The sequence below is a fragment of the Oscarella lobularis genome, chromosome 5 (assembly GCF_947507565.1).
Source record: "Oscarella lobularis chromosome 5, ooOscLobu1.1, whole genome shotgun sequence".
Taxonomy (NCBI): Eukaryota; Metazoa; Porifera; class Homoscleromorpha; order Homosclerophorida; family Oscarellidae; genus Oscarella; species Oscarella lobularis.
In genome coordinates this window covers 2,882,180-2,906,379 of record NC_089179.1, presented here as the reverse complement: position 1 = coordinate 2,906,379, position 24,200 = coordinate 2,882,180, and the positions used below count along the sequence as shown (strand labels likewise).

Sequence of the window (24,200 nt, the reverse complement as noted above, 5' to 3'; positions counted from 1 at the left end):
AGGAAAAATGCGGCTACTGTATGCAACGCTTCCAAAGAAATTTTGACGAAGCGTTAAACGGTGAGAGGTACGATAACTCACACACTAAGACGCTGCGAAATCCCCGGCCGCTGCGAATGGACGCTATACAACGCCAGAAATCCACCCGTGAGCAGTAGTTTAGACAACTGCGTGTCGTGAAAAAAGGGAATCGAGTGCTCAGCATGATCACGGAAGGAGTACGAGGTACGAAACGATCGGATGCCCAATACACGCTCGTCTACTGCCGGACAGTAGTCCTTACGCTACAGACTTATGCAGACACTCAACGGAAGAGAAACGCACCTGAAGCGATTGGAAAAATAGAGTCCTCCTCGACGATAAATGAATTTTCGCGAACTATATACGGGCACTCAGTGAGACACGCATGGCGAGCAGTAAGGGACCAAAAAGCTAGTGTAAACTATCACGTGACACCGGGAGTTTCCAATCCCTCTTCTCTTCTATCTATGGTTGAACGACAAGAAACAAATCCGCTCTTACTAAACGCCGTGCATTCGCCAGAGAGGTTTGACGTACAATTCATGTAGACACAAGTCGAGCGTTCAGACTCCAACGCGACGTCTAATACATCGATGTAGCTCATTTTTCGACAGGCTCCAGCAGCCATGAAACTGGCCTCGCGACTGCTCGTTGGCATGCAAACGGGTGTCCACACCCCCATGTAAACCATCTCGAGGCGCCCTCGATTAGGAGTTACTCCATTGAGACGAATTCGAGAATCCATAATCACTAAGTACAAAATTTTTAATTAATAAAAGAATCGCTTTTAGAGATGCGTGACTTTTACGTTGGCTCTTCTGGCAGATGAAATATAAGTTCATATAACCAGATCGTGTTTCATATTCCTTCTCCATTACGATATCGTTGAACGGGAGGACAATTGTTACAACCAGAAATTTTGTTTCCGCTTCAGGAGGCACGCGTATTCAATCAATATATAGCGTCAAGTCATAATCATTCTTTCTGTAGGCCAGACAGCGTAGCACATTTTTAAGATCATATAATTCATGTACGCTGTGGAGCGAGAAGGGAGTGGCTCCAGACTCGGAGCACACCAATTTCGCAGAAGGAATATTATCAATGCCTGCCAGTTTGAGACACAAACCGCGGGAAGTGCACTGAAAAGGATACGAACAATATAAAAATCAATACGTGCAAATAATTTTGGAAAACAGATTGCATGGTACCTGCACAAAGTGATCTCTCCACGCAGGTTTGTTCAAAGAATGAGCCTTTGATCCTGAGAGGAGGAACCTGGCAATGGCGACAACGACGAGAACAATTCCTAATACCATGACGATGATTTGTCGACTTTCGCGCATCTTTGATGTACTGTTTACAAACAGAATCCAAAAACGCCGGCTGTCCAAGTAGACAGCGGCACGTGTACTGAAAAAGACGGTAAGCAACGCGCCAACAACGCCCACAACGATTGCCCATTGAAAAATCAACGTCGCCCCTCCATTTGCACCTGCGTGACAAAGAGTAGTACAAATTTAGATGCTCGTGATAATGAATTAATTGAAAACGGCATTAATTAACGTTCACTTTGCAACTGCCAAAAAGGGCAAGCGGACGCATTCCGGGTTCCAGCACCGCGCGCGTTCGTATCCTGTCTAAACAAAGCCTCTATATTAGTTTGCTAAACTCAAACGTCACCTGACTAAGCGTTCGATGTACGAGCGAATCCCGTGGGCAAGACGGCGAAACAGCGGCGATAAGAAGGACAGAAACGCGGAGAAGAAACAACGGGGCCATCCGCAAAATGACTCCTCCTAAAGCCGCGAGAATTCGAGAAACGTCGATACGGTTCGGCATACGGTTCGGCATACACAACAGTTACTTGACTCAATGCGACGTTTATGTAAACGATAGAGATTCAAACGAAGTTGCCAACTTTCTTCGTCGGCTCAGTTGGAGCGACGATGCGTGCGAATCCCGGAACTGCGAACCCGCTGAGAAAACAGGAGGATATAAGCTAAACGTTGTGGTCCCTTATGTTTCTGCCTACTGTTCTTTCGACAATATGTTTCGACATATCGTAGACGTCTTCCGAGGCTCTTAGGCAAAATTGGAAGATTGAGTGCACGCGTAAAGGATGTAATTACGAGCCCCGTCCCCCGTTCCCCGACCATTTGGTTGCTCTTTTAGCCACAACAGTTTAAAATGAGAGAGCGTGCTAAAAGGAGGAGATGCCGCTAAATGCGTCTTTCATATTGAGGGGAATCGATAGGTGATTGGGCGGCTACTTTGATGCATACCGCAGAAAAAGCGCGTCAGCCAGCTGCCATGACCATACGTACAGTAGCTCTTGTGACGACGATGACCGCGGTGACTTCCAACTTCACGACACAACGGCACTCAATTCCAAACGCGTCTCGCGTTTGGCACCTATGAGAGACCAGACACAATTTGGTACTCGGAAGTCTTCACAATAAGGCTTGACGTCTCATGAGACCCTGTAGTAAAACGAAATATTCAAGTAACAAAGATTCTCAAAAGAGTGTTACAATTCGCCTGCAGTTGATTCCTCAGTCCGAAGAGCGCGTCGCGAGCCGAATCGTTGAGCAATTTGCCTAATGACGTCACCCACGCCTGAGCGGTTTCTTGAATCTTCGTCGTCAACGGTTTAAGCTGTATCCGAACAAAATCCAAATCCTGAGCCTGAGCCTGATTCCCAACATAAAAAAATTCGAAATTAAAAAAATCTTAATAATAGAACATAGTATTACCTCGATAGCCATATTCGTATGGAACTGCAACTGATTATCAAACTTCACGCAGCTCAACTTCTTCGCGGCGATCTTCTCCAAAATAATTCCCTCTGCAGTCGCCAGAGCACTTATTCCTCCAGCGAGTCAAATACTTATTCAGACCGCCGAGAAATTGTGTAATCGTCATATTCAGTTGACTGACGACGTCGAGAAAGCGCGGATGAACCTGAATGTCCTTCTGAAAACTGAACACGTACGGCTCGTCGCGTCCCTCGACGTGCTGCGGCGCGCACTCGATGCACGTCCCGTACATCCAACGCACGAAGCGGCGCACACTCTCTACCGTCTTGCGAACGCTCTGCGTTAGAAGCTTGTAGATCTCCTTCACCGGTGGCGACGTGACAACTTCGGCTGCCGAGAGAACGGCGTTGACGACGAAGACGGGCGCGTCGCCGCGAAGGCGCGCGAGATAGAGTTCGAGATTTTTGTAGACCATTGTTGAGAGTGCGGCGAAGAAGCGCTTTTCCAAGTAGAGGTAGTAGGGCTTGAGACGCGGTGAACGGCCCGTGTTCGTATTCACGACGAGCCCTTCGACTTTGGTTAGGAGGGGGCCAATCGCGTGGTACTTTCGAGCGAGAATGCCGATGACGGAATTCCGATTGGTGCCAATACAATCAAAATATTCCTAAGAAGATAAACAATGAAGTCATAATACAGTGGAAATGGTATCAAGATTACTGTAGGTGTTCCCCTTATATAAGACCTCGTGGTATATAAGGAGAAAACGTTGTGGGGCTCAATACCCAAAGACGCTACCTAATAGCTAGGGAGGTCGTACACAGTCCTAAGACTATAGGTACACTATCAAACATAACTTATATACACATATACGTATAGGAACTTAACTAGACACGCTTTCCTACTCTTTCTTACCTTTGCTTCGGGTAGCATCCCCCGGGTCCCGGTGGCGGCGCTCGAAATAGGTCCGTCTGTTCGACGAGTTTCAATCGCAACTCCATGTCGTGCGCGTTCTTGTGTATCTGGTCGACAAGCGACTCCATCTTCGTTATAGCCAAATCGCATTGCGCTATATAGTCGCCAATACCCGACGAACTCCAATTGAGTCGCTTGGCACCGGGCTTCAAAACGCGCTGCAATTCGCGTACGTGATCGCCAAGCAACTCGGTTTCAGGCGCATTGAGGGAAGCGAGCGTCTCGCTCAAGAGTCCGCTTCAACCCGTCGACGTACGTCACGTACTTATCGTCACGTACTTATCCTCCTGTAGAGCAACGTTGCGCCCGAGTTCGGGTATCTGAAAGCCGAGTTGCTCCAAGTATTTCGCCTCAGTGATCACCTGTTGTATGTAGTTCCACAAGCGGAGAGCGATCAGCGCAAACGTAGACGCCTTCATTGTCAATGTCATTTAGACCAATCCAAGCCTCAATTGCGCCGAGCAGATCAGTAAAGCCGCTCTGTTCTTGAACAGAATGAATTCTAGCGAGAGAGCTATTGCCGAGGCTAAATTGCTGGCATTCAGCCAAGGATTCCCGCCACGTCGTCGAAGAGTGAATTCGTCTAAAGCACCGGTTGCCAATCTGCGTCCAATCACTCGGACACATGTAGACATCTAAAAATAATTACCAAAAATAGAATCCATGTTACAAATAGACGTGGTACACTGACCGGTTGGCCACGTTTGTTCGGAGTCCATCGGATCCGGCACAGCTTCACAATCCAAACTCTCCTAAATAAAAAATCGCCTCCTAATTTTATGTCAAAATAAAGCGAACATGATTGGATGGATCTGCTTCCTGTAACATTCGAACATCCTCCGTTGCCATATGAACAACATCATCCTACAAAGGCACATATGTGCATAGATAAAAACTATAGTCCACTAATCGTTTCCATGGTTTCTGCAGCATACAAGCGTCTCCCTTTTAATGAGCACGGATCAGGCGGCGCGTCAATCTGTCGCATTTGAAAATCGCCCAATTCGGGCAGATGAATCAGCCCGTCGACAGACAGGCCTCGTCCGCGAACATAGCCGGATACAGACAAGGTCCCAAACTCCTAAAAAAACGCCTCCAAAATCCGATATATCAAAACATACGCTCAGCTGCTAGTACCTCGCTTTCTGAGTCACATTGAAATTGGGTCTGTTCTATGAGAAGATGAGGCCATTTGTCTCTCCATTGAACGTGCTTCGTTTTCTGTGTGGCAACGCGACGCAAGAAGCTGGCTACATCGCTATCACTGTCAAGAATCTGTATGCGATCACTGGGAAATCTAGTAAAGTTAAAATTAAAATTATTTCAATTAATCTTTCTTTCTTCTTCACCGTTTCTCCACGACTTTCGGCTGGGATTTCTTCATATTGGTTTGTCGTTTTGAAGGAAAACGATCAAAACCCTAAAAATCAGATTATTTTCCCCTATTGAGCCAGGCAATGACGCTATCCACTGACTTGGACAACGTGAGCAGTTGCCGGAACACCTTGGGCCAACAAGGAACTGAACAAAATCTCCCCAAACGAATCCACGTGACCAATAGGTGCATAGAGAAAGACAAACGTGCCAGCCACCTGAAAAAAAGATTCCCCCTCCTTCTCCTCCTCCTCCTTCATTAGTCTATCTTCCAACCTTGCATGCATCCAATAGAGAACACAAATCAAAGTAGGCTGGAGTGACGATAGTAAAACGCTGCTTCATTTTAGGATATCTTTTAATTAAAGGAAGCGTTCTAAGGAATAAATCATATTCGAGTCTCTTCACGAACCCCACTGTTAGACCAGATGCGTGCTGATGCTCAATTGCATCCGTCTCTACTTCAACTAAACGTCGTATCAGATCAGTTCGATCTGCTACGGCAGCGTGAAGAGGAATAAGAGCCTATGTGGAGATTTCTCATTAGGCGAAATGATTTCGACAGTTTTCTTACTATGATATGTGGTGGAGCGCCGTCTTGGCCTCCTCGCGTTCTTTTCTCTTGCATTGCGGCTATGCGCTTGTTTCGACGATGCTGTTTCATCTGTGTGGAGATGGAACCCTTTTTTGCTTTCTAGCTTGCGTTTTATTGGTTTGCCTGATTTCTGCGATCCGATCGTCGTTGTGAAACGTTCTTTTTGCTCTTCGCTGCCGCTTTAAGACCCACTCGGCCTAAACGAACGTTTGAAAGGTTCTATGAGCTAATTTTTACTGACCTTTGTCTTGAGATCGATTTGTCTTGTGCTTTCCGCACTTATGCGGCTTGTTTTTATGCTTCAACGATGAGGAACTTGTTCGCCCAAGATGGTTCCTAGCGCGCTAAGAGGCACCACATGGTCCAAGGATCCCTGATGTGCAGTCGTCTGAAGCACTAACTACCCTTCAACTTGAAGCAAAAAGTAAGCCAGGAGTTGCTTTTAGGTATGAGCAATATTTCATCAGCTCGCTCGACCCCTCTACCTTGTTACCTTGTTCGGATTCAGGAGCCCCCCTCCCCCAGTTTCGCGCCTCGATCCTATGCGGGTTTCGGGCCGAAATCGCTTCCCATGAGAGTAAACGTGCGCGAAAATTAGTAGTCGTTGTTTTCAGTCGCCATTTTTCTGTTCGAATCAAATGAGGGGCGCGCGATCCGGGTAGAGAGGGCATTGCGTCACTAAAACCTGCGTGCGAGATAGGTGCGTTTTCCCTCCCTCCCCTCCCTGCGATTTGGGGGCGCGTGTACGTAGTTCTCCGCTGGCTTGCCAGCGTGACGTGCCATTGGGAAGGTGATTTTAGGGGTGGGTACGTAGGAATATCAAGTGAAGTCTAACGCACACCGTTAGACGCGGTTCATCGCGGAACGTTAGCGTGATGTGAGGGCGTAATAGCTACGTAACAGGAAGGTGTAACAACTCTCGAAATTAAACAAGAAACGCCTTTCCTTAGCAACATTGCCCGGGGGTACCCCTATTACCCCTATTACTACCTTTTAAACGAAAACGCTGTATTCTACACATTCAGGAAAGTGGTGAAGAGATGAGAAGACCTTTGCTAAGACAGCTTGATCCAATGCACGAAGAGGAGAGAAATCCCGAGGAGAATGCCAGTCTTTTTTCTCGATTATTCTTTTGCTGGGTGGGAAGTCTTATGGCGGACGGTTCAAATGGAAATTTGGATCGACCCGAGAAACTCATGTCGCTGCCAAGCGACGTGAAAACGTCTTCGATACGGACTCGATTTGGGGAGCAGTTGCGTCGAGTGACCAAAGAGAACTCCTTGGTCGAGGATGGAGACGAAGCAGAGGAGGAGAAGGAAATAGACGATTTGTATGAATTGAAGTCGAAGTCTGTCAGCCAATCGCGTTCGAGCAGTGCTATTGACTTTGCTTCTTCGCCTAATCTGTTCTCCGATGCAAAGAAAGGCGAAGAAGTGAGAAATGGGAGACAGTCGAAAACGAGGAGACGAACTTTGTTGACTGCTTTGAATCGGACGTTCGGCTGGTCTTATTATTCACTTGGACTGCTGAAACTGTTTGCCGATCTGCTTGCGTTTGCCGGTCCGTTTCTTTTGAATGAACTCGTGAAACTGATCAAAGAGAAGAAGGTCTGTAGAAAGTCACCGAATGCTCTATTTTAATTTATTCTATTGAAGCGCTCTTCCGAAGGATATTACTACGCTTTGGGTTTAGTATTAGCGACGTTTCTATCGTCGATTTTGCAAGCTCAGTTTACCTATTTGGTAGTTCACGAAATTTCTTGTCTAAGATTTGATCGTTTCTTTGTGCAGGTGAACAGGGTAAGTGTGCAGGTGAAGGGAGCTGTAATTACTTCTATATACCAAAAAGCGCTCTCAGTCAATATTGTGCGATTGCAGAAGTTTAGCACTGGCGAGGTCAGTTTTTTTATTGAAGAATTCGTTTGACTGCTTTTTAACTTACTAATGAAGATCGTTAATTTCATGAGCACCGATACGGACCGAATTGTTAATATTTGTCAAAGTTTTCATCAATTCTGGAGTCTACCTTTTCAAGTTGCAATTGCGCTTTATCTCCTGCATCAGCAGGTAGCGTGAGACAGCTATGCTCTCGAAAAAACGACGACTACGAGCGCTTGTAGGTTCATTTGGCGTTTTTGACTGGCCTTGGTCTGGCTCTTCTTCTAATTCCCGTCAACCGATGGGTAGCAGTTAAAATTGGTCACTTAAGTAAGGAAATGATGAGTCAAAAAGACGCTAGAGTGAAGGCAAGTCATCACGTTTCACACAGATTTATTATTCTATTTTTTCTTGATAAGGTTATGAGCGAACTTCTTGCTGGAATTCGCGTTATCAAGTACTATGCGTGGGAAAAATGTTTCAAGGCGAAAATATTGTCGCTTAGGTATTTACGTATATGAATCATTTTTAGTCGTTGAGCGTAATTTTTTTTCGCAGAGATCTGGAATTGAAAAGTCTCAAAGGACAGAAATATTTGGACGCACTGTGCGTCTATTTCTGGGCAACAACACCCGTTCTCATGTCCATACTCACATTCCTGACGTTTTCGCTCGTTTACAAAGGGCAACTTACTGCAGCTAGGGCAAGAAAAATTAATTAATCAGTTCGGGGCTCTAAGACAATCTAAAATCTCGATTTTTAGGTTTTCACTAGCGTAGCTTTGTTCAATATGCTCATCAGTCCGCTGAATGCCTTTCCCTGGGTCATCAACGGTCTTGTGGAGGCTTGGGTTTCATTGAAGCGCGTCCAAGAGTTTATGTGGTTGCATGACTTGAACTTGGCAGCGTACTACTGCGACGAACCCCTTCGCTTATTTCCACTTGATAGCCTGACCCCCGAAAGCGACGACCCGGCCATCGACATTTCCTTGGGACGGTTTTCTTGGCAGCAACTCGAAAGAGGGAAGAAAACGCAAGCTGCACTAAAAGACATCAGTTTGACTATACAACCTGTTAGAGAGAGTTTGATGTCGGTTTTTGCTTTTTGACTTCATTTCTTTTTTTGACAGGGTCAATTGATTGGAATCTGTGGGCGTGTAGGAGCGGGAAAAAGTTCTCTTTTAGCTGCTATTATTGGCGAAATGAGAAAAACGAATGGAAAGGCGAGTTTGCGCCATTTCAATTGAGACCGTGAATATTATTGGAAGATTTTAGATATTTGTTAACAACTTGCCAGAGGGATTTGCTTATGCTGCACAGGCAAGAAACACAATGAAAATTGAATCTGTGCTTGAGGAAATTTTTTTAGGAAGCCTGGATTCAACATGCTACTGTCCGAGATAACATATTATTTGGAATGGCTTTTGACGAAGAAAAGTATTCGAGGGTTATAGAAGGCTGTGCACTTCAAGAGGTAGGAAGCAGTGAATTGTACCATTAGGATTTAGTAGTTACGGTCTCAGGACTTGGCCATTTTGCCCGCTGGAGATCTAACAGAAGTCGGAGAGAATGGAGTTACTCTAAGTGGAGGTCAAAAAGCCAGGGTTGCTTTAGCAAGAGCTGTTTATCAGGTTGAGAATTTTTGTTGTTGCGGTACCAGTAGAGCTAATGTATTACCGAATAGGACAAGAGCATTTATTTACTGGATGATCCTCTTGCAGCTGTCGATGCAAACGTTGGAGCCCATTTGTTTAACCAGTGCATACTTGGGTTGTTGAGAGGCAAAACGCGGTAGATGACTAGCCTTAGGTTTAAATAGCGTAGTGACAGTTTTTTCTCAGGTTATTATGCACCCATCATACGCAATTTTTGTCTGCAGCCGATGTGGTCATAGCAATCGAAAAAGGGCGAATCGCTATGGCTGGTCGTCCGGAAGAAGTGCTGTCAGAGCAGGTGGGATTTCGCCCAGCAAAGACGGCCCAAGTTGACGAGAGCGGCTCGAGACTGTATGAAGATAAGGCCAAAGACAATGTGACGAAGGTTCACTCTCAAAAAGACGGCGAAGACGAAGAGATTCGACACGAGAAAGGTACACCATATTATAAGAAAATTATCTTTTTTTTAATAATTTTGGGCCAGGGATTTTAGTAAAAGAGGAAGAGAAGGAAGTCGGAGCCGTCGCCTTTCACGTATACAAATCATACTGGCTGGCCATTGGAAATTGTTTAGCGATAGCTATTCTGATTTCTATGTTTCTCATGCAAGGTAATGAATAAGATTTTCTATGTCGAATGTGAGACCGTTTTCTCCAAGCGTCCCGAAATGTCAATGATTGGTGGTTATCTTATTGGGTGACGGCAACGAGTTGCGCTAGCAATTCGTCTCTTTACAGCGTGGACTTGCTCGTGGTCTCGAATTCCTCCTGGTGGTATTCAAATAGGCCGTCAATTGGCACTGGAAACGCCAACGAAACGGAAAGAACACTCACGTTTTATTTAGGCATTTACGGAGCATTGTCCGGTGCCAATTCTGTTAGTGACACGGTGGCAATTGGTCTTTATGCTTATGCTTTTTTCTCCCTGTTAGATTTTCACGCTGTTCAGAGCCTTTTTGTACGCCTATGGGGGAATATGTGCTGCCACTTCCATTCATCGACAACTTCTTCTGAAGATTCTTTACGCTCCGGTCGCCTTCTTCGACATAACTCCAGTAAGTCGTTTTGAGAATCAGAATCGTATGTCAATAGCAAATGCACGTGCTTAGATCGGAAGGATTATCAATAGATTTTCTTCTGACGTCGTACGTTTGTTTATCAGTCCAAGAAACCATTTATTATGCTATTTCTTTCCGTTTCAGTACGCTATTGACGACTCGCTTCCTTTTATCCTTAACATTCTCCTTGCTCAATTATTTGGCGTACTTGGCGCCATAGCAATCACTTGCTACGGTCTTCCCTGGCTTTCTCTTTCTCTCCTTCCCCTCGGAATTATCTACTATTTCATTCAGCGTTATTATCGTAGAACATCTCGGTTAGCCTTGTCGCTACAAACAATTATTTTACAATTTTTTTCCAATATAGAGAATTGAAGCGATTGTCGTCGGTCACTCGCTCTCCAATCTACGCTCACTTCTCTGAGAGTCTCACAGGTTTGGAGTCGATACGAGCATATCGGCAAACGGAACGATTTGCAAAAGAAAACGAAGAAAAATTAGACATCAATCAAAGAGCGAATTTTGGAGGTGCACACAAAAAAATTATTTTAAAATAGAAGCAGTTCCGTTATAGTCTATGCGTTCAGAGTATGCAGCCAGTCAATGGCTGAGCATTCGACTTCAAATGCTTGGAGTGACAATGGTTGGCGCTGTGGCATTTATTGCCGTGCTTGAGCATCAGTATGGAACCGTGAATCCAGGTAAAAAGATTTCCATCCAAAAATGTTGAGCGAGTTGCTGCATGTCAATCTATTTTTTAAGGTTTAGTCGGTTTGGCTTTGTCCTACGCGCTCTCCGTGACGGCCTTGTTATCTGGAGTGGTGACATCGTTTACGGAGACCGAAAAGCTGATGTTGAGCGTCGAAAGAGCCGAGCAATATATCAGCGGTCTTCCTAAAGAACCTGAAAGAATGACGAATGTACGCGGAAGTTGAATAGTACTAGCTGTTACTGTAAGGACCTACGTGTTTTATTTAGGCTCTGCCTGGCTGGCCCAGTCACGGCATAGTTACGTTTAAGAAAGTCACGTTGATTTACAGGTTGGTTTTACATTGATTAACTATCGCGGTCTTCTTTGATGTTCCTTTAGGGAAGGTTTGCCGCCTGCTCTTAATGAGCTGACGTTTCAGACGAGGCCCTACGAAAAAGTGCTGAAGCATGATGACTTGTACATGTTTTTCAGTGATTCTTTGATTGTAGGTGGGAATTGTTGGCAGAACGGGAGCCGGCAAGTCGAGCTTATTTTCTTGCCTTTTTCAAATGACCGAGATTTCAAGCGGAGAAATCCTGATCGACGGAATCGACGTGTCGAGCATATTGCAACAAAGCCTAAGGCATCTGACGCTCTTTCTACAAAGACCTTTTGTTTATTCGCCTATGTCTAGGTCAAGATTGGCAGTTATTCCTCAAGATCCATTTCTATTCAGTGGCACTATTAAGCAAAATTTGGATCCTTCTAGCACAGTTTGTATAATAGAAAAATTGAAATTTTCTATATTTATCGTTTATTTTATTAAGGCCAGCGATGCTGAACTGCGTTTCGTTCTTGCAAAATGTCATCTTTTAGATGCTGTTGATGCATTAGGTTTATTTGGGCTCTTCAGGTTTGGTTTTGAGACGTAAAGTTCATCTATGCGTAGGTGGATTGGATGTTAACATTGGTGAAAGGGGGAGGCAATTTTCTGTCGGTGAACGTCAACTTCTCTGTCTTGCACGAGCCATGCTGACGCAAACCAAAGTCTGCTCTCTATTCAATTATTTTAATTTAAATTTTGTATTCTTCTCACTAGGTTCTGTGCATCGATGAAGCCACGGCAAGCGTAGATAAGCAGACTGATAGCTGGCTACAGCAGGCAATTCGTCAGGAATTTGCCTACAGCACGGTCCTTACTATTGCACACAGAATTGAGACAATATTGGATAGCGATCGTGTTTTGGTTATGGATCGTGGTCAGGTGGCCGAATTTGCTAAACCCGATCTGCTACTTAGTGATCCCAACTCTTTATTTTCTCAATTGGTAAACAGCTCAGAGATCTAAGGCAAACAACTGATATATTAATTAGAATCAATTGTATCTGATGTAACAAATTAGCGCGCTCGCGTGCGCTATATCCTATCCGTCAACGTCAACCGTGAACTTAGGGAGATGTCTACTCAAGTAATGCTCGTTATACGGGTGCACAGTGCAACTCCTGAAGACTATTTTCTATGCGCACCTAGGGGTTCTTCTCGCTTTCGGGGTTTCTTTACATCGCCTCGCGGTGCCAGGCCCTCCGCGATAGGCGTGGCGCGCTTCCAGCTATCTTTCGAATCACATATGTTATGTCCGATCGAAACGCTTCCTAATACTGTAGCATCCCGCCTGCGAGAAGAAGCTTCTGAGTTCTGACTGACTCGCATCAATCACGTGACTTGGCAAAGCACCTGCGCTCTCATCAAAAAAATTTTGAACTATATAAAAAGAAGATCTCAGCTTTCTCAATGCTTCGGTTGACGCCAGAATTTTTCCTTGAAAACGAAACAGAATTGTCAATGCAAAAGTGAAGAACAATAGAAAAATGACGAGTCTAAGTCTGTCTTTCACTCCATTAAAAAACTAAAACGACTAACCGCAGTCTCATAAAAAATTCCAGTAATTCAATCTAATAAGTCTTCATACTCCTTTTCAATGCATCTCCTAGCAATCTTCGATCTTTCGCATGCCTTCATGAGGCGGCCGACGGTTGCACGTTCGCCGCGCCGGCTCACCCACAATTCAAGAGCCATTTGCAAGCACACCCTACTCTGATCACTCGCTCGTTTGATATCCTTCAAGTCGCACGTGTCTAACAACTCACAGCAGATGCTCTCCCACTCAGCTCGACCAGCCGATGCGACGGCTCTCATAAGCAATTTGGTCACTTTCTCTTTAGCATCTGGAAAGCGAGCATTCTCATCGTCTCCTCGCCAAACAGGAAACAGCAGATCTTTTACTTGACACATGGGAAAGCTACCGCCTCTGCTATGCTCAGCTCTGATATATATACGCTCAGCTCTGATACGCTCGTCGCGGCGTTGCTTTTCAATTGCTGTATTGAATTTGTAGACAGCAACGTCTTGATTATGGTCTTGCAGATCTTTAGTGGAGAGATAGCACCACTCCATCGGAGTACCAGGAGATCTTTCGTCGCGGACAGCTTCAATGACTACTTTGAGTGTCTCAAGTGTTCTTTCGGCCGCTCTTTCATCTTCTTCGCGGCAACGAACAACTACGTCAATCCATCTCCTTGCGCTGGTCATCTCAATGAGACACTCTGCAGCATCAGGGCCACCATCTGACTGCAATTTCAAGCCATTTTTCCACAGCAAAATGCGATAGCCTGATAAAACAGAACACCGACTTTGCAGCAACGCAAAGACCGGTGGAGGAACGATGTCTGTTGTCTCGTTGCTAACCACATATCGACGGCCTGGATAGAATGTCAAATCGGGAATTTTTTTCCAGACTCCTCTCGGTTTCACCTCCTCAATTAGAGATGGAATGTAGTAGACGTTCTCTTCTCCTTGAATTTGGCAGCAAAGGCCAAGATCAAGCATGGCTTCGATAGCTTCGCTTATGCTGAACGTGCCCGTGACGTTTCCTTCTGATTCTTGCTTTTCTTTGAAACGATTCAGCGCTTTCTCCATTTGGGCTTTCGTGGCTTTGCCTGATGCAGTAGTGACAGCGCTTATAGGAAAGACTTTGGGAGAAGAAAGAAGAGGACCAATCATATTGGTGACTAGTATCGACGGACGAAGACAGACCCGTTCGAGATGGGGAAAATAGACAATCTGATAAAAAACAGTTTTTCTAATTGCGATACAACAGGTAGAGTCTTTTGAAACTTACAGAACCGGTGTCGTGCAAATACGAGGCAAGTCTTGCAACAGACACTTCAGCTGGAAGCGAGCGTTTGAGAATGTCTGTGAGCAATTTTCCAAAGTCTTCTTCGCTCAGAAGCCGAGTTGAGACAGGCGTCTTATTCAACTTGGTAAAAATAAGGTATTTCAGATGCTCGCACACTTTGGGAACTAGATCAGCAGTCTAGAAGAAGGTAAAATTCATAATTGACTAAAGGTCGTGTGGCTTAGCCAAACCTTGACGCAGTTGTCTCGAATTTCTCTTATTTGACGGCGAAAGTCGGTCATAGCATTGGAACTCGGCTTATTGCAGTCAAGTTCTACAACGGCAGCGCTAAGAAAGACGCCGCGAAATGCATCAACCGCGTCCTCGATGGCCCATTTGAATTCTGAACGAGGTGTTAAATCGCTGTCTTCGTCGTCGCCCGTTCGTTTGTTGCCGACGGTGATCAGAGTCACCTTACCCGATTTCATTGCAATGATTTTACGAGCAGATTTTACGAATGCCAAAGATGCGACGGCCTCTTCGAAAACTTCTTCCCTCGTTTTATTCCCGCCGTTTTCATGGCACACGTCGATGACAAGAATAAAGGCAGAAAGCGAATAGTTGAAAAATATTTCATGGGCAACTCGGAAAGAAATATGTCCCCCGAAATCCCAAAGAGACGACAATCCGACTCCGGGAACATTCGTATTGTGAACTTCGACGGCCGCCGTTCTCTCGTCCGAATTTACGATTTTCAATTTGAGGCGGAGAGCATTAGCAAGCGTTGTTTTGCCCGCTTTAGGTGTGCCAACAAAGCTGAATTGAACCCAGGCTGGCTTGATATGTTCCTTGTCAAGGAGAGCGTATAACGGGTCTTAATCTACATAAATAAAGACTAAAATGATTTTAGTTAATGTTATAAATTAAGGGCTATACGTATTCAGAATAGAGAAAAACACTTGATTCACCTACTCCCACATCGTAAGGCATTTCACCTCGCTGCGAAAAGAAGACGTCATTAACGAGTCAATGATTAATTGAAGAAACAACGAGTTTGACTTCACCGCGTTGGTTTGCGTAACTGAGAGACCGCGCTCAACCAAATACTTTATTTGATTTAGACATTGAAAACCATACAGGTAATGTACGAGCACATAATTGTGTAGCAAAGAATCTCCATTCTAGGAAAATCAACAGTAATGAAACATTAACTAATGTACTGTTTTACCTCATCAACGGCTTCAATACTTGCCCGGCAATGATCAAATAGAAACCGGAGATTCGACAAGTAATTCAAGCAGAAAAAGGCGGGTGTCTTTCCTTCCTAAAATGTTTAAAGAGAGAAGGAAACGCCGTCATGCCAGCAAACTTTGTTTAGTGTACTACAATGTACTAGTAGCAACAGGCTTGTCTTATATACCTCATTACGTTCTTCAACGCTTGCTCCTCCCTCAAACAAGACTTTTATTGGTTTTTCAGAGCCCCAGTAACACGCCCATTGTAAACTGTAAGACGTCTCAGGCCGAATAACTTTTTCCGTAACAAAAGAGTCAAAGACGGATTGATCTACATGCGCATTACCCGCTTCCTGAAAGACATGAGATATCAAATTTGACTATTTAGCGATGATCTTTGTACGTCAGCTATGTTAGAAGGTAATTGCTGAAAAACGAGTCCTAGCTTCGCCATTTCACGTGCAACACAAACATATTGCATATCCATGCCTTCGCAACAACAAATTTCGCAGACTAAAACACATTTTCTATTAACGTGAAATATACTAATGAACAAAGTTACTTCTCCATCAAACTTAGTTTGTGCTTTCATGTCAACGAGAACTTTTGCCAATTCCATGTTCGTATGAAGAAAAGCAAGATACAAAGGAGGAGGTATAACATGATGCTAGAATTCAAATAATTTATTAACAAATGCTGAAAGTACAGATACAGAACATCTTACTTCGTTCTTGCCATCAAGAAAGATGTGTCCTTCGGCAGTTTGAAGAATATACTTCAGCAAACAAATTCTCTCCGCCTCGGTTTTCCGATTAGAGGAACACAAATACGGTAGGACAGTTCTACCATACTAGCAAAAATAAGTAAATTATCAAAATCCAAATCAGTAGCTGTAATTTGCGTGTAAAAACGCAAATTCTATACCTCTAGCATTGAAAAATTTTGTTCAAATTCAAATTTAATCAGAAACTGTATTACGTCACGATGCACACCAAATGCAGCAAAGGAAATCTAGACAGAACGCCAAATACTTAGCTGTTGGTCAGTTTTTCAGGATTCTTTGCAGAAACATCCTCCACAAAGAATCCTGAAACAAGATGTCATCATGAAACGCACGCCTTCAGGACATAGCCAAAATCTACCAATAATGAGTTCGCCAAAGATGTCAAAGTAGAGCTCGATCATTTTCATTCCTCCCAAGCAAGCAGCTCGAAAGCACAGTCTCTAAAACAAACATCCAAAGCCAGCTCGTCGATATTAAGCAATCACAGTCTATCAAATGTCAAGTGCTTGACAAGACACACTTTTGGGCATGCAATTTGTTGCGTTGATGTAGCTGTTTCACAAGCGATTGCTTGATGATGAACATAACAATTACTAAATTACCAAGTCGTCGTCACGTATGTTTTTGGGAGTAGGGCGAATTCTTGCAGCTCTTTTCCTGACTAGTTTCCTGGCAATTCGCTCGTGTCTGTTTGCCAGACACCAACAGAGAGGACTGAATAGCTAAAACAAAATATGCAAAAACACGGAAAAGAGAACACATTAATAATAAATTATAATTTTATTAGAAAACCTCGTATCCTCTTGCCATAAAATTCAAGTGCAAAATATCGTCAACAAGTTCTTCATCTCCAAGAGCACAAGCAACATCCATCAACGAGAGCACCTTAATTAAGTCAACGACTCACAGATCAAACTTCTTATCTCATAACTTACAGTTTGGTTGTAGTAGAAAAGTTCAGGGCCAACGTAAAAGGAAGAAAAGACTTGAGATGCAGAGTAAATTATTCTTAGCGTTAATTTCCACCAAATTTTATAGAAACGGCAAGTCATCAGCAATTTCACTATTTCAAGATTTCTTTTAAATGCAGCAAGACAGATAGGTGACCAATCCCCCTAAAAGACAAACTCCGTCTAAAGTTATCAACACAATAATAATATACAGTATCCAAAACCAGAACAAATTTTTCATCAAAACTGTCGATTTTCAATCTATTCTTTCTTTTCTGCAAGCGTATGCTTGGTGAACTCGAAAGAATTCTCTTCACTTCGTCTATGTTGCCTTCCCTCACGCCGTCAAACAGCTCTTCTTCCTCCATTGTCAGCTCGCCGCCATAATATGATTCATCGGAGAAAACAAATGATTCAACACTTTCTGTATCGTCCGCGTTCTCGACAGATTCGCTCCTTGTCCACAAATTGTCAAACTCAAAGCCTTCTTCGACACCTTCGCAAACACGGTATTCTAATGGCACTTGCGAAGCCGCTAGAACAAGTTTAGTCTCAGTGGCCACATATCGTAGAGAGGAGCAACTTTAGTAGACCTCACTCTACGCAAGCCATGCCGGCCGCGCTTAAATACGACTCTATACCTGTTGTGTATTTCGGTAGCGTGGATTCGGCATCGGACAGTGTACCGGGCCGCCCTAGATACATGATCGCCTTTTTGCTGTCCCGTATAGGGAGGTTTCCATGCAACCAGTCTCTGCCCGAACCGCCCGAACCATCTATGCCCGAACGCCATCTTCGCCTCCTTCGTTGATATCTGTCAGCTCGTCTTCTCGTTCCTATAGCTCCAAAATCACCTCGACGTCGCCTTCGTCTTCGTCGCCTTTGGATTCAGAGACGGGATCCCCTTGTTGTCGTCGTGATTCTGCTCTCTGCAGCGTCGTCGAACTGCGATCGCATGGCTTCGATCAAACGGTCCATCTGAACGCGCTGCGCCAAACCGCTTCCAATCGGCCGTATCTTTGCATCAACTTGAACGGCGTCGTAGACACGCTGCACGACGAACGGTCCCTTTCACAGACGCGATAGCTCTCTGCTTCGCCTCGCCTCACGCCCGGGGGCGTAAAGGTAAACGACGTGGCCCTCTTCGAATGCTCGAAATGTCACTCTATCGTTCGTCGTTCATCGTAGCACGTTCTCGCTTGGCCTGCATAACAGCAATTCTCATCGTGTCGATTCGCCCGGCTTTCAGCTGCTTCCTGAACGTGTCGCTTCAGCGATGCATGCTTTTGTGTGATATAGCCAGCTGCTGCCGATTCCCGTTTTGATCTATCTCGTTCGGCCCGCTCAAGCGACACCCTCAGGTCTTCAATTTCTCCCTGGAGCTCGCTGCACTTACTCTTTGCTCTTGCTCTCGACTCGCGAGACACTTTCGGGCTTTGACTTCATCATACATAGTTTGCCAATTTCTGCACTGGAGCGAAACCTCTTTCACCGCCTTAGCTAGATCATCAGACTCCTTTCCGGATCCTTCCAGCCGGTAACGTATCTCCTTCAATTCTTTATCAGCGCGACTCCTCTGCTTGATTGGCACCTTTTTAGCGCGCAACTCTTCATTCACAGTCTCTTGCAGCGTTTCGAGTTGTCGGGCAAAGCTTTCGATCCTACGATCGCGCATCCACTTTTGCTATCATATCTCTTCTCTCGGCATCCCGCCATAGCTCTCCTTTTCCCGTGTCGATCTATAAACCGCGCTGCCTCATAAAATCGAGTCCAATTATCGGGTTAGCCAAAAGAGCGCTGGTACGTTAAACAAAACTCGTGTCTCGCTTCCAGTTCGCCAATTTCATTACCATTTCGCAGTAGCCGAAAATCGGAAACTGTCCTTTTGCAGCCGCTGGCACTGACTGTATTTCGTGGGGTGACCGGTTTAATCGCATTTTTGTCGGAAAATGAACGAGAGCACAGTGAAACGGTCGCGCCGGTATATCAATCAGATAGGCGGCATGGAACTTTCCAATTTTTCCTAGCGCGGTAAGCGGATCGACGACGGTGCACGCGATAATCGGCCCGTTCACTTGGCCTCGTCGCGTCTCCACATTCACAACCGAAACCTTGTGCTCAGTGATTCCTCGCTTCTCTCTCGGGCATTGCCTCGCAATGTGGCCTTCTTCGTTGCAATAACAACGGCGCCCGTCTCTCACAGAACAATTTCCGACGCATTGCCCAGCCTGTCCGAAACGGTAGCAAACCTGCTTGCCCGTACGCGTATTTGACGATTCTGCTGCAGTCGGCGTCGGCAGGGCTTTGCCCACCGCGATCTGTTTGACTAACAACTCTAGACGTACCATTAATTCGCTCACATGCAGATCGGCGCCGTCACTTTCCACACTAGCACAGCGCTTCTTGACAGGGCGGCTGCGGTGCGAAATCCGCCTTGCTGACTTCCACGCAGCGGCGGTCGTCGTTCCCATACCGGTCGCCCGGCGGCAGCGTCTTCCTCTTCTCTGCAGCGATCTTCCATAAGGCGCAAGTCCTCAAAACTCGATTGTCGCTTCGAACGTTGCGGTCGGATTCACTTCTAATTCATGTCGCAGTGAGCTTGGCAGCCCGGCGACAAAACGTTGCATAAGCTGATTTTCTCTCGTTGCTCGGTCGAGCGTCGGCATCGCGCGCTCCTTTTGGCTCCAGTAACTACTCTAGGCCGTGCGCGTATTCATCTTCTCACCCTTGCCTGATCGAACTTTCGCGCCTCCAGAAGTGCGCGTGCATTCTTTTTTCTCGCGTGTTCGTCAATGCGGCGACGTCGTAGCCTTCGATTTCTTCTTTCTCCGCAGTGCTCGAACACTACCCAAGACGGTCCTTCAGGAAGGTCGCCAAATACATCCGGCGTGCTTCGGCGTCCAATCTGTACGCCGTCGCAAACCGCCTTAGCCAGCGGTCAAAGTTTCCGTCTCCGAATTTATCGATCTTCATCGCGTCACGATTGACGACGCGGACGACCGGTCGCGCAGCGGCTGCGGCAGCATTCCCTTCGGCGTTGTCGGCGTTCTCGTCAATCTCCATCTCTTCGTACAGGCGTGCGAGGTCACATCACCTTCCTGTCACCAATGTAATACGGCTCGGGGGACGGCTTCGGAATTCTCCTATTTATTCGAGGCCTTTCACACAGACATACAAACGTTCCGCTCAACGGCTCACGTACAACTCACGACTGTCCAATGCCATGTCTCCACTACCTGATTAGACTAAGTAGCTACTGCCCCTACTACTACGTGTGACTGCGCGTGCAGAGATGTGCTCTCGAGAACCTAAACCGTAATAGTAAAAACAGCCAAACAACAATTTAGTATAAGCATTTCATGCAACGCATAGACAGAGAAAATTAAAGCTAAGGCCACGTTACGAGATTGCCGCACTCTCCTTACCAAACTCTCAACCCATCAGGAAGTCAGTTCTACGAGAATTTTTTAGCTGACTATCTCCACAATTATTTTGGCAATTTCTTATTATATTGACAGCCTGATTTTTTCCAGCTTTGGAACGATCTCTTCAAAAGTGGGTCGATAAACCGGATTCCCATTCCAGCATGACATGGCCAGTTTTTTTAAATACTCCATGCATGTAGCAGGAAATTCTGGTCGCACGTCGCTTTGAATTATTTCATCCAGAATTTCGGCCGTTGCGAGTCCTTGCGCGAATTTTTCGAAATACGGGTACTTTGCTGTCATAATTTCCCACAATGCAATTCCGTAGCTATAAACGTCAACAGAAGCGTTGTACGTTTTGCCTCGAAGTATCTCAGGAGCTCTGAATAATGATGTACCCGCGGCACGTGATCCTCGAACACTTGCATCGCTACTGGTAATCTTCGGTGCTATTTTTGTACAACCCAAATCCGCGACTTTGACGGTTCCTTTGTCGTTGATGAGAAGGTTATCGCACTTGAGATCGCGGTGCATGCGATTGATTCGATGAAGATGGCGCATTCCCTTTGCCGCATGCAGAGCGTATTTGACTTGGAGTGCATATTCCATTGCCTTATTCGAGTAATTGCTGTCTAACTCAGTTCGCACTGATCCTCTTTCCATGTACTCTAAGACAATGAACGGTTTGTTGTCGACGGTCTTTCCAGTACCGATGAAGCGAACGATATTGGCGTGGAAAATTGATCTGAGCAAGTCGCTTTCGTCTTTGTATTCTTGTAGTTGTTGGTCAGTGCAATCGTCCGCTTTTATCTTAAGAATTTTGATGGCCACAAGTTGATCACGGTACTGAGCCGTCCATACGTCGCCACACGATCCTTGTCCAATCATACGCTCGAATTCAACTTCGTCGTCGTTGACTGACCAAATGTTAGACAACTGGGCTACCGTTTCCTCAGCCATCTCCAGTTCGACTCTTGTGTACTCGGCCACTTTTTGATGCTTTTTCACGCGCTTCACGCAATAATAAAATGCACCGACGAGTAGAAGTCCGACTAAGATTCCAGTACCAATGAGGTACGCTGTCGGTGTTTCGCACGCTTTTCCAGTAAACCCGGCGTTGCAAATGCAGACGGTTGTATAGCCAGTTTGAATGACGCACGTTCCGTGAATGCACGTTTTAGGCGCACAGGTGCAGTTCTTTATGGAATTTGACTCCATTGCTTTGGTTTCAAAATTGCTCGGACAATCGGTACAGTTCGTAGCTCCGTATTTGTCACTGTATTGGTTTTTTGGACATGGGCGACACGGATAGAGACTGTAATTAGGACTGTACTTCCCAGGCTGGCACTGCGTTAACTTTAGACTCTCCATACTTACGATTCTAAGCCTTGCAGGAGGATTCCTATCAAACAGTGTTTTCATAGAATACATTGTACTTCCGCGCCCAAATAGAAGATATTTATGCGAAAATGAAGGCGGCTTTTTAGATTTAGTCTTCCATTTGGTTTTGCTCAGGTCTGCTACATAAATGTGCGATTCGTCTTGTGTGAAAGCAAAGCGGCCGTCTGCCTTGTCGGATTGTCCTGAATCACAGGATTGTCTTGGCGACAATGCTGCTCTATGCCATGTCAAATTGCCGCTGCCGAGTGTAGTGTAATACGTATTCCAATCACAAGAAAAACTTTTGTAAGGGACACGATAAAAGTTCCAAGTGTCACTTACACGTGTGCCTTGCAGCTTTGTTCGGTTCGGCGTGACGCATATGAGGTCAATTTTTTTGGTGCTGTTTCATCAGCTTCAATCTTAGACCATTGTCTTAGATTCACTGTGTAAATCCAAAGATCGTCTTTTCCATGTTCATCATACCCAAGACGACTTCCAAAGAAAGCCACGTCATTGCTTCTCGTTGCTGAGCATGCGGCTTCAAACCGAGCTCCGTGATAGAATTTTTGTAAGGTGAGAAACCCTTCATCAGACTCAATAGTGACGTTGCTCGTTCCTGGTATTTTACTTAGTCCAGAATTTATTCCTGGCATCTGATCGGGATCGTACAATGTCCACATAAGAGAATCTAGTTCCAATCGCCACATTTGCACCTTTTTCTGACTCTCCTGCATTAGATACCAAACGTTGTCTGCAGTGCCAATCCTTTTGGCGTCCCACTGCAGTCGAGGATACCTATCAACATAGGCTATTATATTAAATGTCAGTGTTGAATCTGAGCAATTTTTTAGCAAGTGCTTCAACTGCAATTGCCATAGTGTTATTCCAGGGTCATTCCCCGATTTAAACGATAAAAAGACAAGTTTCTCTTTCAGTACCATAATTTCTCCAAAAGCAGCTGTTAGGGTGATTTCGTTAATTTTGACGGTTACGTAATGAAGTAGATTTTTCTCAACGCTGTAAACTCCCATCAATGTGCTGTTTACCAGGAAAATGAAAGCTTTATGTTGTCTTAAGTATACTCTTCCTATTGTTTCTTCATTTTTCATATATTTGTCTGCAATTCTTGTACTTCCAAGCATGGGTATCGTTTTATAGTTAGAGCAATCAATGTTAATCAGTTCTGAAGACCAGCGCTCGGTTTTCAAGTCGAGAGTCCACGCACTTTGATTGCCATCAATCAGCCAATAGATGTGTGTGTTGTTGACTGAGAAAGGATTTAAACGATTCAATTTGTGCTCTTTCAGTGGTCCCAGATTTACTGTAAATTTGACCTATTCATAATTCATATTTGTTTCGTTTCTGTCGTCCACGCATTGAAGCTCCCAGAAATCGTATAAAACCTCATTGTTGGCGTCTTTCCCGCCAAATACAATGACAGACTCTTTGCACTGGCACGGGCTTTCGTTTCGGTAATACGAGAACGCTACGTGGCCAAAGCGAGCCGGAGGAACTTCGCTCGTGAATGTCAGAGCCGTCCACCTTTCGCTAGCACCGTTAAACAGCCACGTTTCGTTTGACGCTTTCCTCTCCCGGAAAGCGTTGCGAGTCCCAGCAAATGCAATGATTCGAGTACCGCAAAGACTGGGGATCGAATTTTCCAGCAATTGACTGAAATTCTTCATAAAAGAAGAATGTTCGTCGTCTCTTATATCACTCGCAGAAAGCCTCGTCCTTGAAGCGGTTTTTGGCGAGTAAATCCACGTGAAGCCGTCAAAGTCGACGAAGAGAATGCGGGTTTGTGATGACTGCGGGTTTCGTCGATATGTTGAAGCGCGATGAGCAAAGCCGAATACGCCTTCTCTCGTGTCGTAAAGTACTCTCGCTCGCGGCCAGTTTGTGTTCCACTGCGAGGCTTCGCTGAAAATCGTCAGCCAATTGTCGTTAAGAGGTTTTCCTTGTATTTCTCCAACGCCAAAGATCGCAATAAGGCAGAGAAAGAATGGAGGAACAAAAGAGTGCATTGTAGCATGCGCGCAACTGCATATAGAGCTAGGCAATACGCCCCCACACCGAAACTTTACCGTTTCAAGCGTTCTGTGTGATATCTCGCCTGATGCGAATGTTTCAAAATGATTGGGTGTTATAAAAGTTCTCGAAAATAGTTTTTAAACGCAATTTCTTTAGGGCCTTTTTCTGTACTACTACCGGTAGTAGTAATCCGGAGCCGCCCCCCTCTCTCCGCCTTAAT

The 24,200-nt window shown here is 45.2% G+C and overlaps 5 protein-coding genes across 5 annotated transcripts; 1 reads left to right on the top strand and 4 right to left on the bottom strand.

Moving 5' to 3' along the window:
- Window positions 1-551: 551 nt before the first annotated feature.
- LOC136186945 (pre-rRNA-processing protein TSR1 homolog) lies at window positions 552-6,051 on the bottom strand. Its single transcript, XM_065974436.1, has 21 exons — window positions 5,960-6,051; window positions 5,842-5,915; window positions 5,698-5,787; window positions 5,536-5,648; window positions 5,400-5,478; window positions 5,225-5,341; window positions 5,099-5,169; window positions 4,887-5,046; window positions 4,685-4,830; window positions 4,548-4,613; window positions 4,441-4,501; window positions 3,690-4,384; window positions 2,775-3,441; window positions 2,553-2,712; window positions 2,054-2,501; window positions 1,875-1,997; window positions 1,591-1,817; window positions 1,335-1,513; window positions 1,230-1,282; window positions 830-1,160; window positions 552-771 (listed from the first exon to the last, which is right to left on the bottom strand). The coding sequence occupies exons 3-12, from the start codon at window positions 5,785-5,787 to the stop codon at window positions 4,181-4,183; spliced, it is 1,107 nt and encodes a 368-aa protein (XP_065830508.1). The 5' UTR covers window positions 5,842-5,915; window positions 5,960-6,051; the 3' UTR covers window positions 552-771; window positions 830-1,160; window positions 1,230-1,282; window positions 1,335-1,513; window positions 1,591-1,817; window positions 1,875-1,997; window positions 2,054-2,501; window positions 2,553-2,712; window positions 2,775-3,441; window positions 3,690-4,180.
- On the bottom strand, window positions 2,472-4,180 carry LOC136187383 (dynein axonemal heavy chain 10-like). Its single transcript, XM_065974961.1, has 6 exons — window positions 4,029-4,180; window positions 3,690-3,986; window positions 3,627-3,630; window positions 2,818-3,441; window positions 2,560-2,712; window positions 2,472-2,501 (listed from the first exon to the last, which is right to left on the bottom strand). The coding sequence occupies exons 1-6, from the start codon at window positions 4,178-4,180 to the stop codon at window positions 2,472-2,474; spliced, it is 1,260 nt and encodes a 419-aa protein (XP_065831033.1).
- Window positions 6,052-7,376: 1,325 nt separating the features above from the next.
- Window positions 7,377-12,363, top strand: LOC136186946 (ATP-binding cassette sub-family C member 10-like). The gene is made up of 28 exons (XM_065974437.1): window positions 7,377-7,460; window positions 7,509-7,613; window positions 7,668-7,784; window positions 7,838-7,963; window positions 8,015-8,100; window positions 8,154-8,298; window positions 8,359-8,667; window positions 8,725-8,817; window positions 8,870-8,914; window positions 8,964-9,068; window positions 9,118-9,225; window positions 9,279-9,385; window positions 9,436-9,683; window positions 9,734-9,859; window positions 9,908-10,125; window positions 10,181-10,303; window positions 10,358-10,393; window positions 10,451-10,623; window positions 10,674-10,834; window positions 10,894-11,007; window positions 11,069-11,226; window positions 11,285-11,346; window positions 11,397-11,454; window positions 11,507-11,640; window positions 11,692-11,770; window positions 11,825-11,891; window positions 11,947-12,044; window positions 12,097-12,363. The coding sequence occupies exons 3-28, from the start codon at window positions 7,680-7,682 to the stop codon at window positions 12,343-12,345; spliced, it is 3,333 nt and encodes a 1,110-aa protein (XP_065830509.1). The 5' UTR covers window positions 7,377-7,460; window positions 7,509-7,613; window positions 7,668-7,679; the 3' UTR covers window positions 12,346-12,363.
- Window positions 12,364-12,857: 494 nt separating this feature from the next.
- On the bottom strand, window positions 12,858-17,509 carry LOC136187382 (uncharacterized). The gene is made up of 16 exons (XM_065974960.1): window positions 17,366-17,509; window positions 17,127-17,306; window positions 16,984-17,076; window positions 16,794-16,913; window positions 16,524-16,631; window positions 16,332-16,418; window positions 16,132-16,257; window positions 15,970-16,074; window positions 15,811-15,920; window positions 15,593-15,760; window positions 15,401-15,496; window positions 15,237-15,353; window positions 15,109-15,171; window positions 14,424-15,052; window positions 14,176-14,370; window positions 12,858-14,117 (listed from the first exon to the last, which is right to left on the bottom strand). The coding sequence occupies exons 1-9, from the start codon at window positions 17,507-17,509 to the stop codon at window positions 15,849-15,851; spliced, it is 1,035 nt and encodes a 344-aa protein (XP_065831032.1). The 3' UTR covers window positions 12,858-14,117; window positions 14,176-14,370; window positions 14,424-15,052; window positions 15,109-15,171; window positions 15,237-15,353; window positions 15,401-15,496; window positions 15,593-15,760; window positions 15,811-15,848.
- A 3,138-nt stretch (window positions 17,510-20,647) lies between these two features.
- On the bottom strand, window positions 20,648-21,937 carry LOC136187381 (uncharacterized). The gene has a single exon (XM_065974959.1). The coding sequence runs from the start codon at window positions 21,935-21,937 to the stop codon at window positions 20,648-20,650; it is 1,290 nt and encodes a 429-aa protein (XP_065831031.1).
- Window positions 21,938-24,200: the final 2,263 nt, after the last annotated feature.

Coding starts and splice junctions, on each gene's coding strand:
- LOC136187383 (XM_065974961.1), bottom strand. CDS start 4,180: ATGACATTGACAATGAAGGCGTCTACGTTTGCGCTGATCGCTCTCCGC. Junction 2,713..2,817: donor AAGAAGTTGAGCTGCGTGAA/GTTTGATAATCA, acceptor GTTGGGAATCAG/GCTCAGGCTCAGGATTTGGA. Junction 2,502..2,559: donor GACTGAGGAATCAACTGCAG/GCGAATTGTAAC, acceptor GTTTTACTACAG/GGTCTCATGAGACGTCAAGC.
- LOC136186945 (XM_065974436.1), bottom strand. CDS start 5,787: ATGAAACAGCATCGTCGAAACAAGCGCATAGCCGCAATGCAAGAGAAA. Junction 5,479..5,535: donor GCATCTGGTCTAACAGTGGG/GTTCGTGAAGAG, acceptor TTTAATTAAAAG/ATATCCTAAAATGAAGCAGC. Junction 5,170..5,224: donor CAACTGCTCACGTTGTCCAA/GTCAGTGGATAG, acceptor TCTGATTTTTAG/GGTTTTGATCGTTTTCCTTC.
- LOC136186946 (XM_065974437.1), top strand. CDS start 7,680: ATGAGCACCGATACGGACCGAATTGTTAATATTTGTCAAAGTTTTCAT. Junction 7,964..8,014: donor AAAAAGACGCTAGAGTGAAG/GCAAGTCATCAC, acceptor TTTCTTGATAAG/GTTATGAGCGAACTTCTTGC. Junction 9,226..9,278: donor TAGCAAGAGCTGTTTATCAG/GTTGAGAATTTT, acceptor ATTACCGAATAG/GACAAGAGCATTTATTTACT.
- LOC136187382 (XM_065974960.1), bottom strand. CDS start 17,509: ATGGAGGAAGAAGAGCTGTTTGACGGCGTGAGGGAAGGCAACATAGAC. Junction 16,632..16,793: donor ACATACGTGACGACGACTTG/GTAATTTAGTAA, acceptor TGTTTGTTTTAG/AGACTGTGCTTTCGAGCTGC. Junction 16,258..16,331: donor AAAATTTTTCAATGCTAGAG/GTATAGAATTTG, acceptor TATTTTTGCTAG/TATGGTAGAACTGTCCTACC.
- LOC136187381 (XM_065974959.1), bottom strand. CDS start 21,937: ATGGAGAGTCTAAAGTTAACGCAGTGCCAGCCTGGGAAGTACAGTCCT.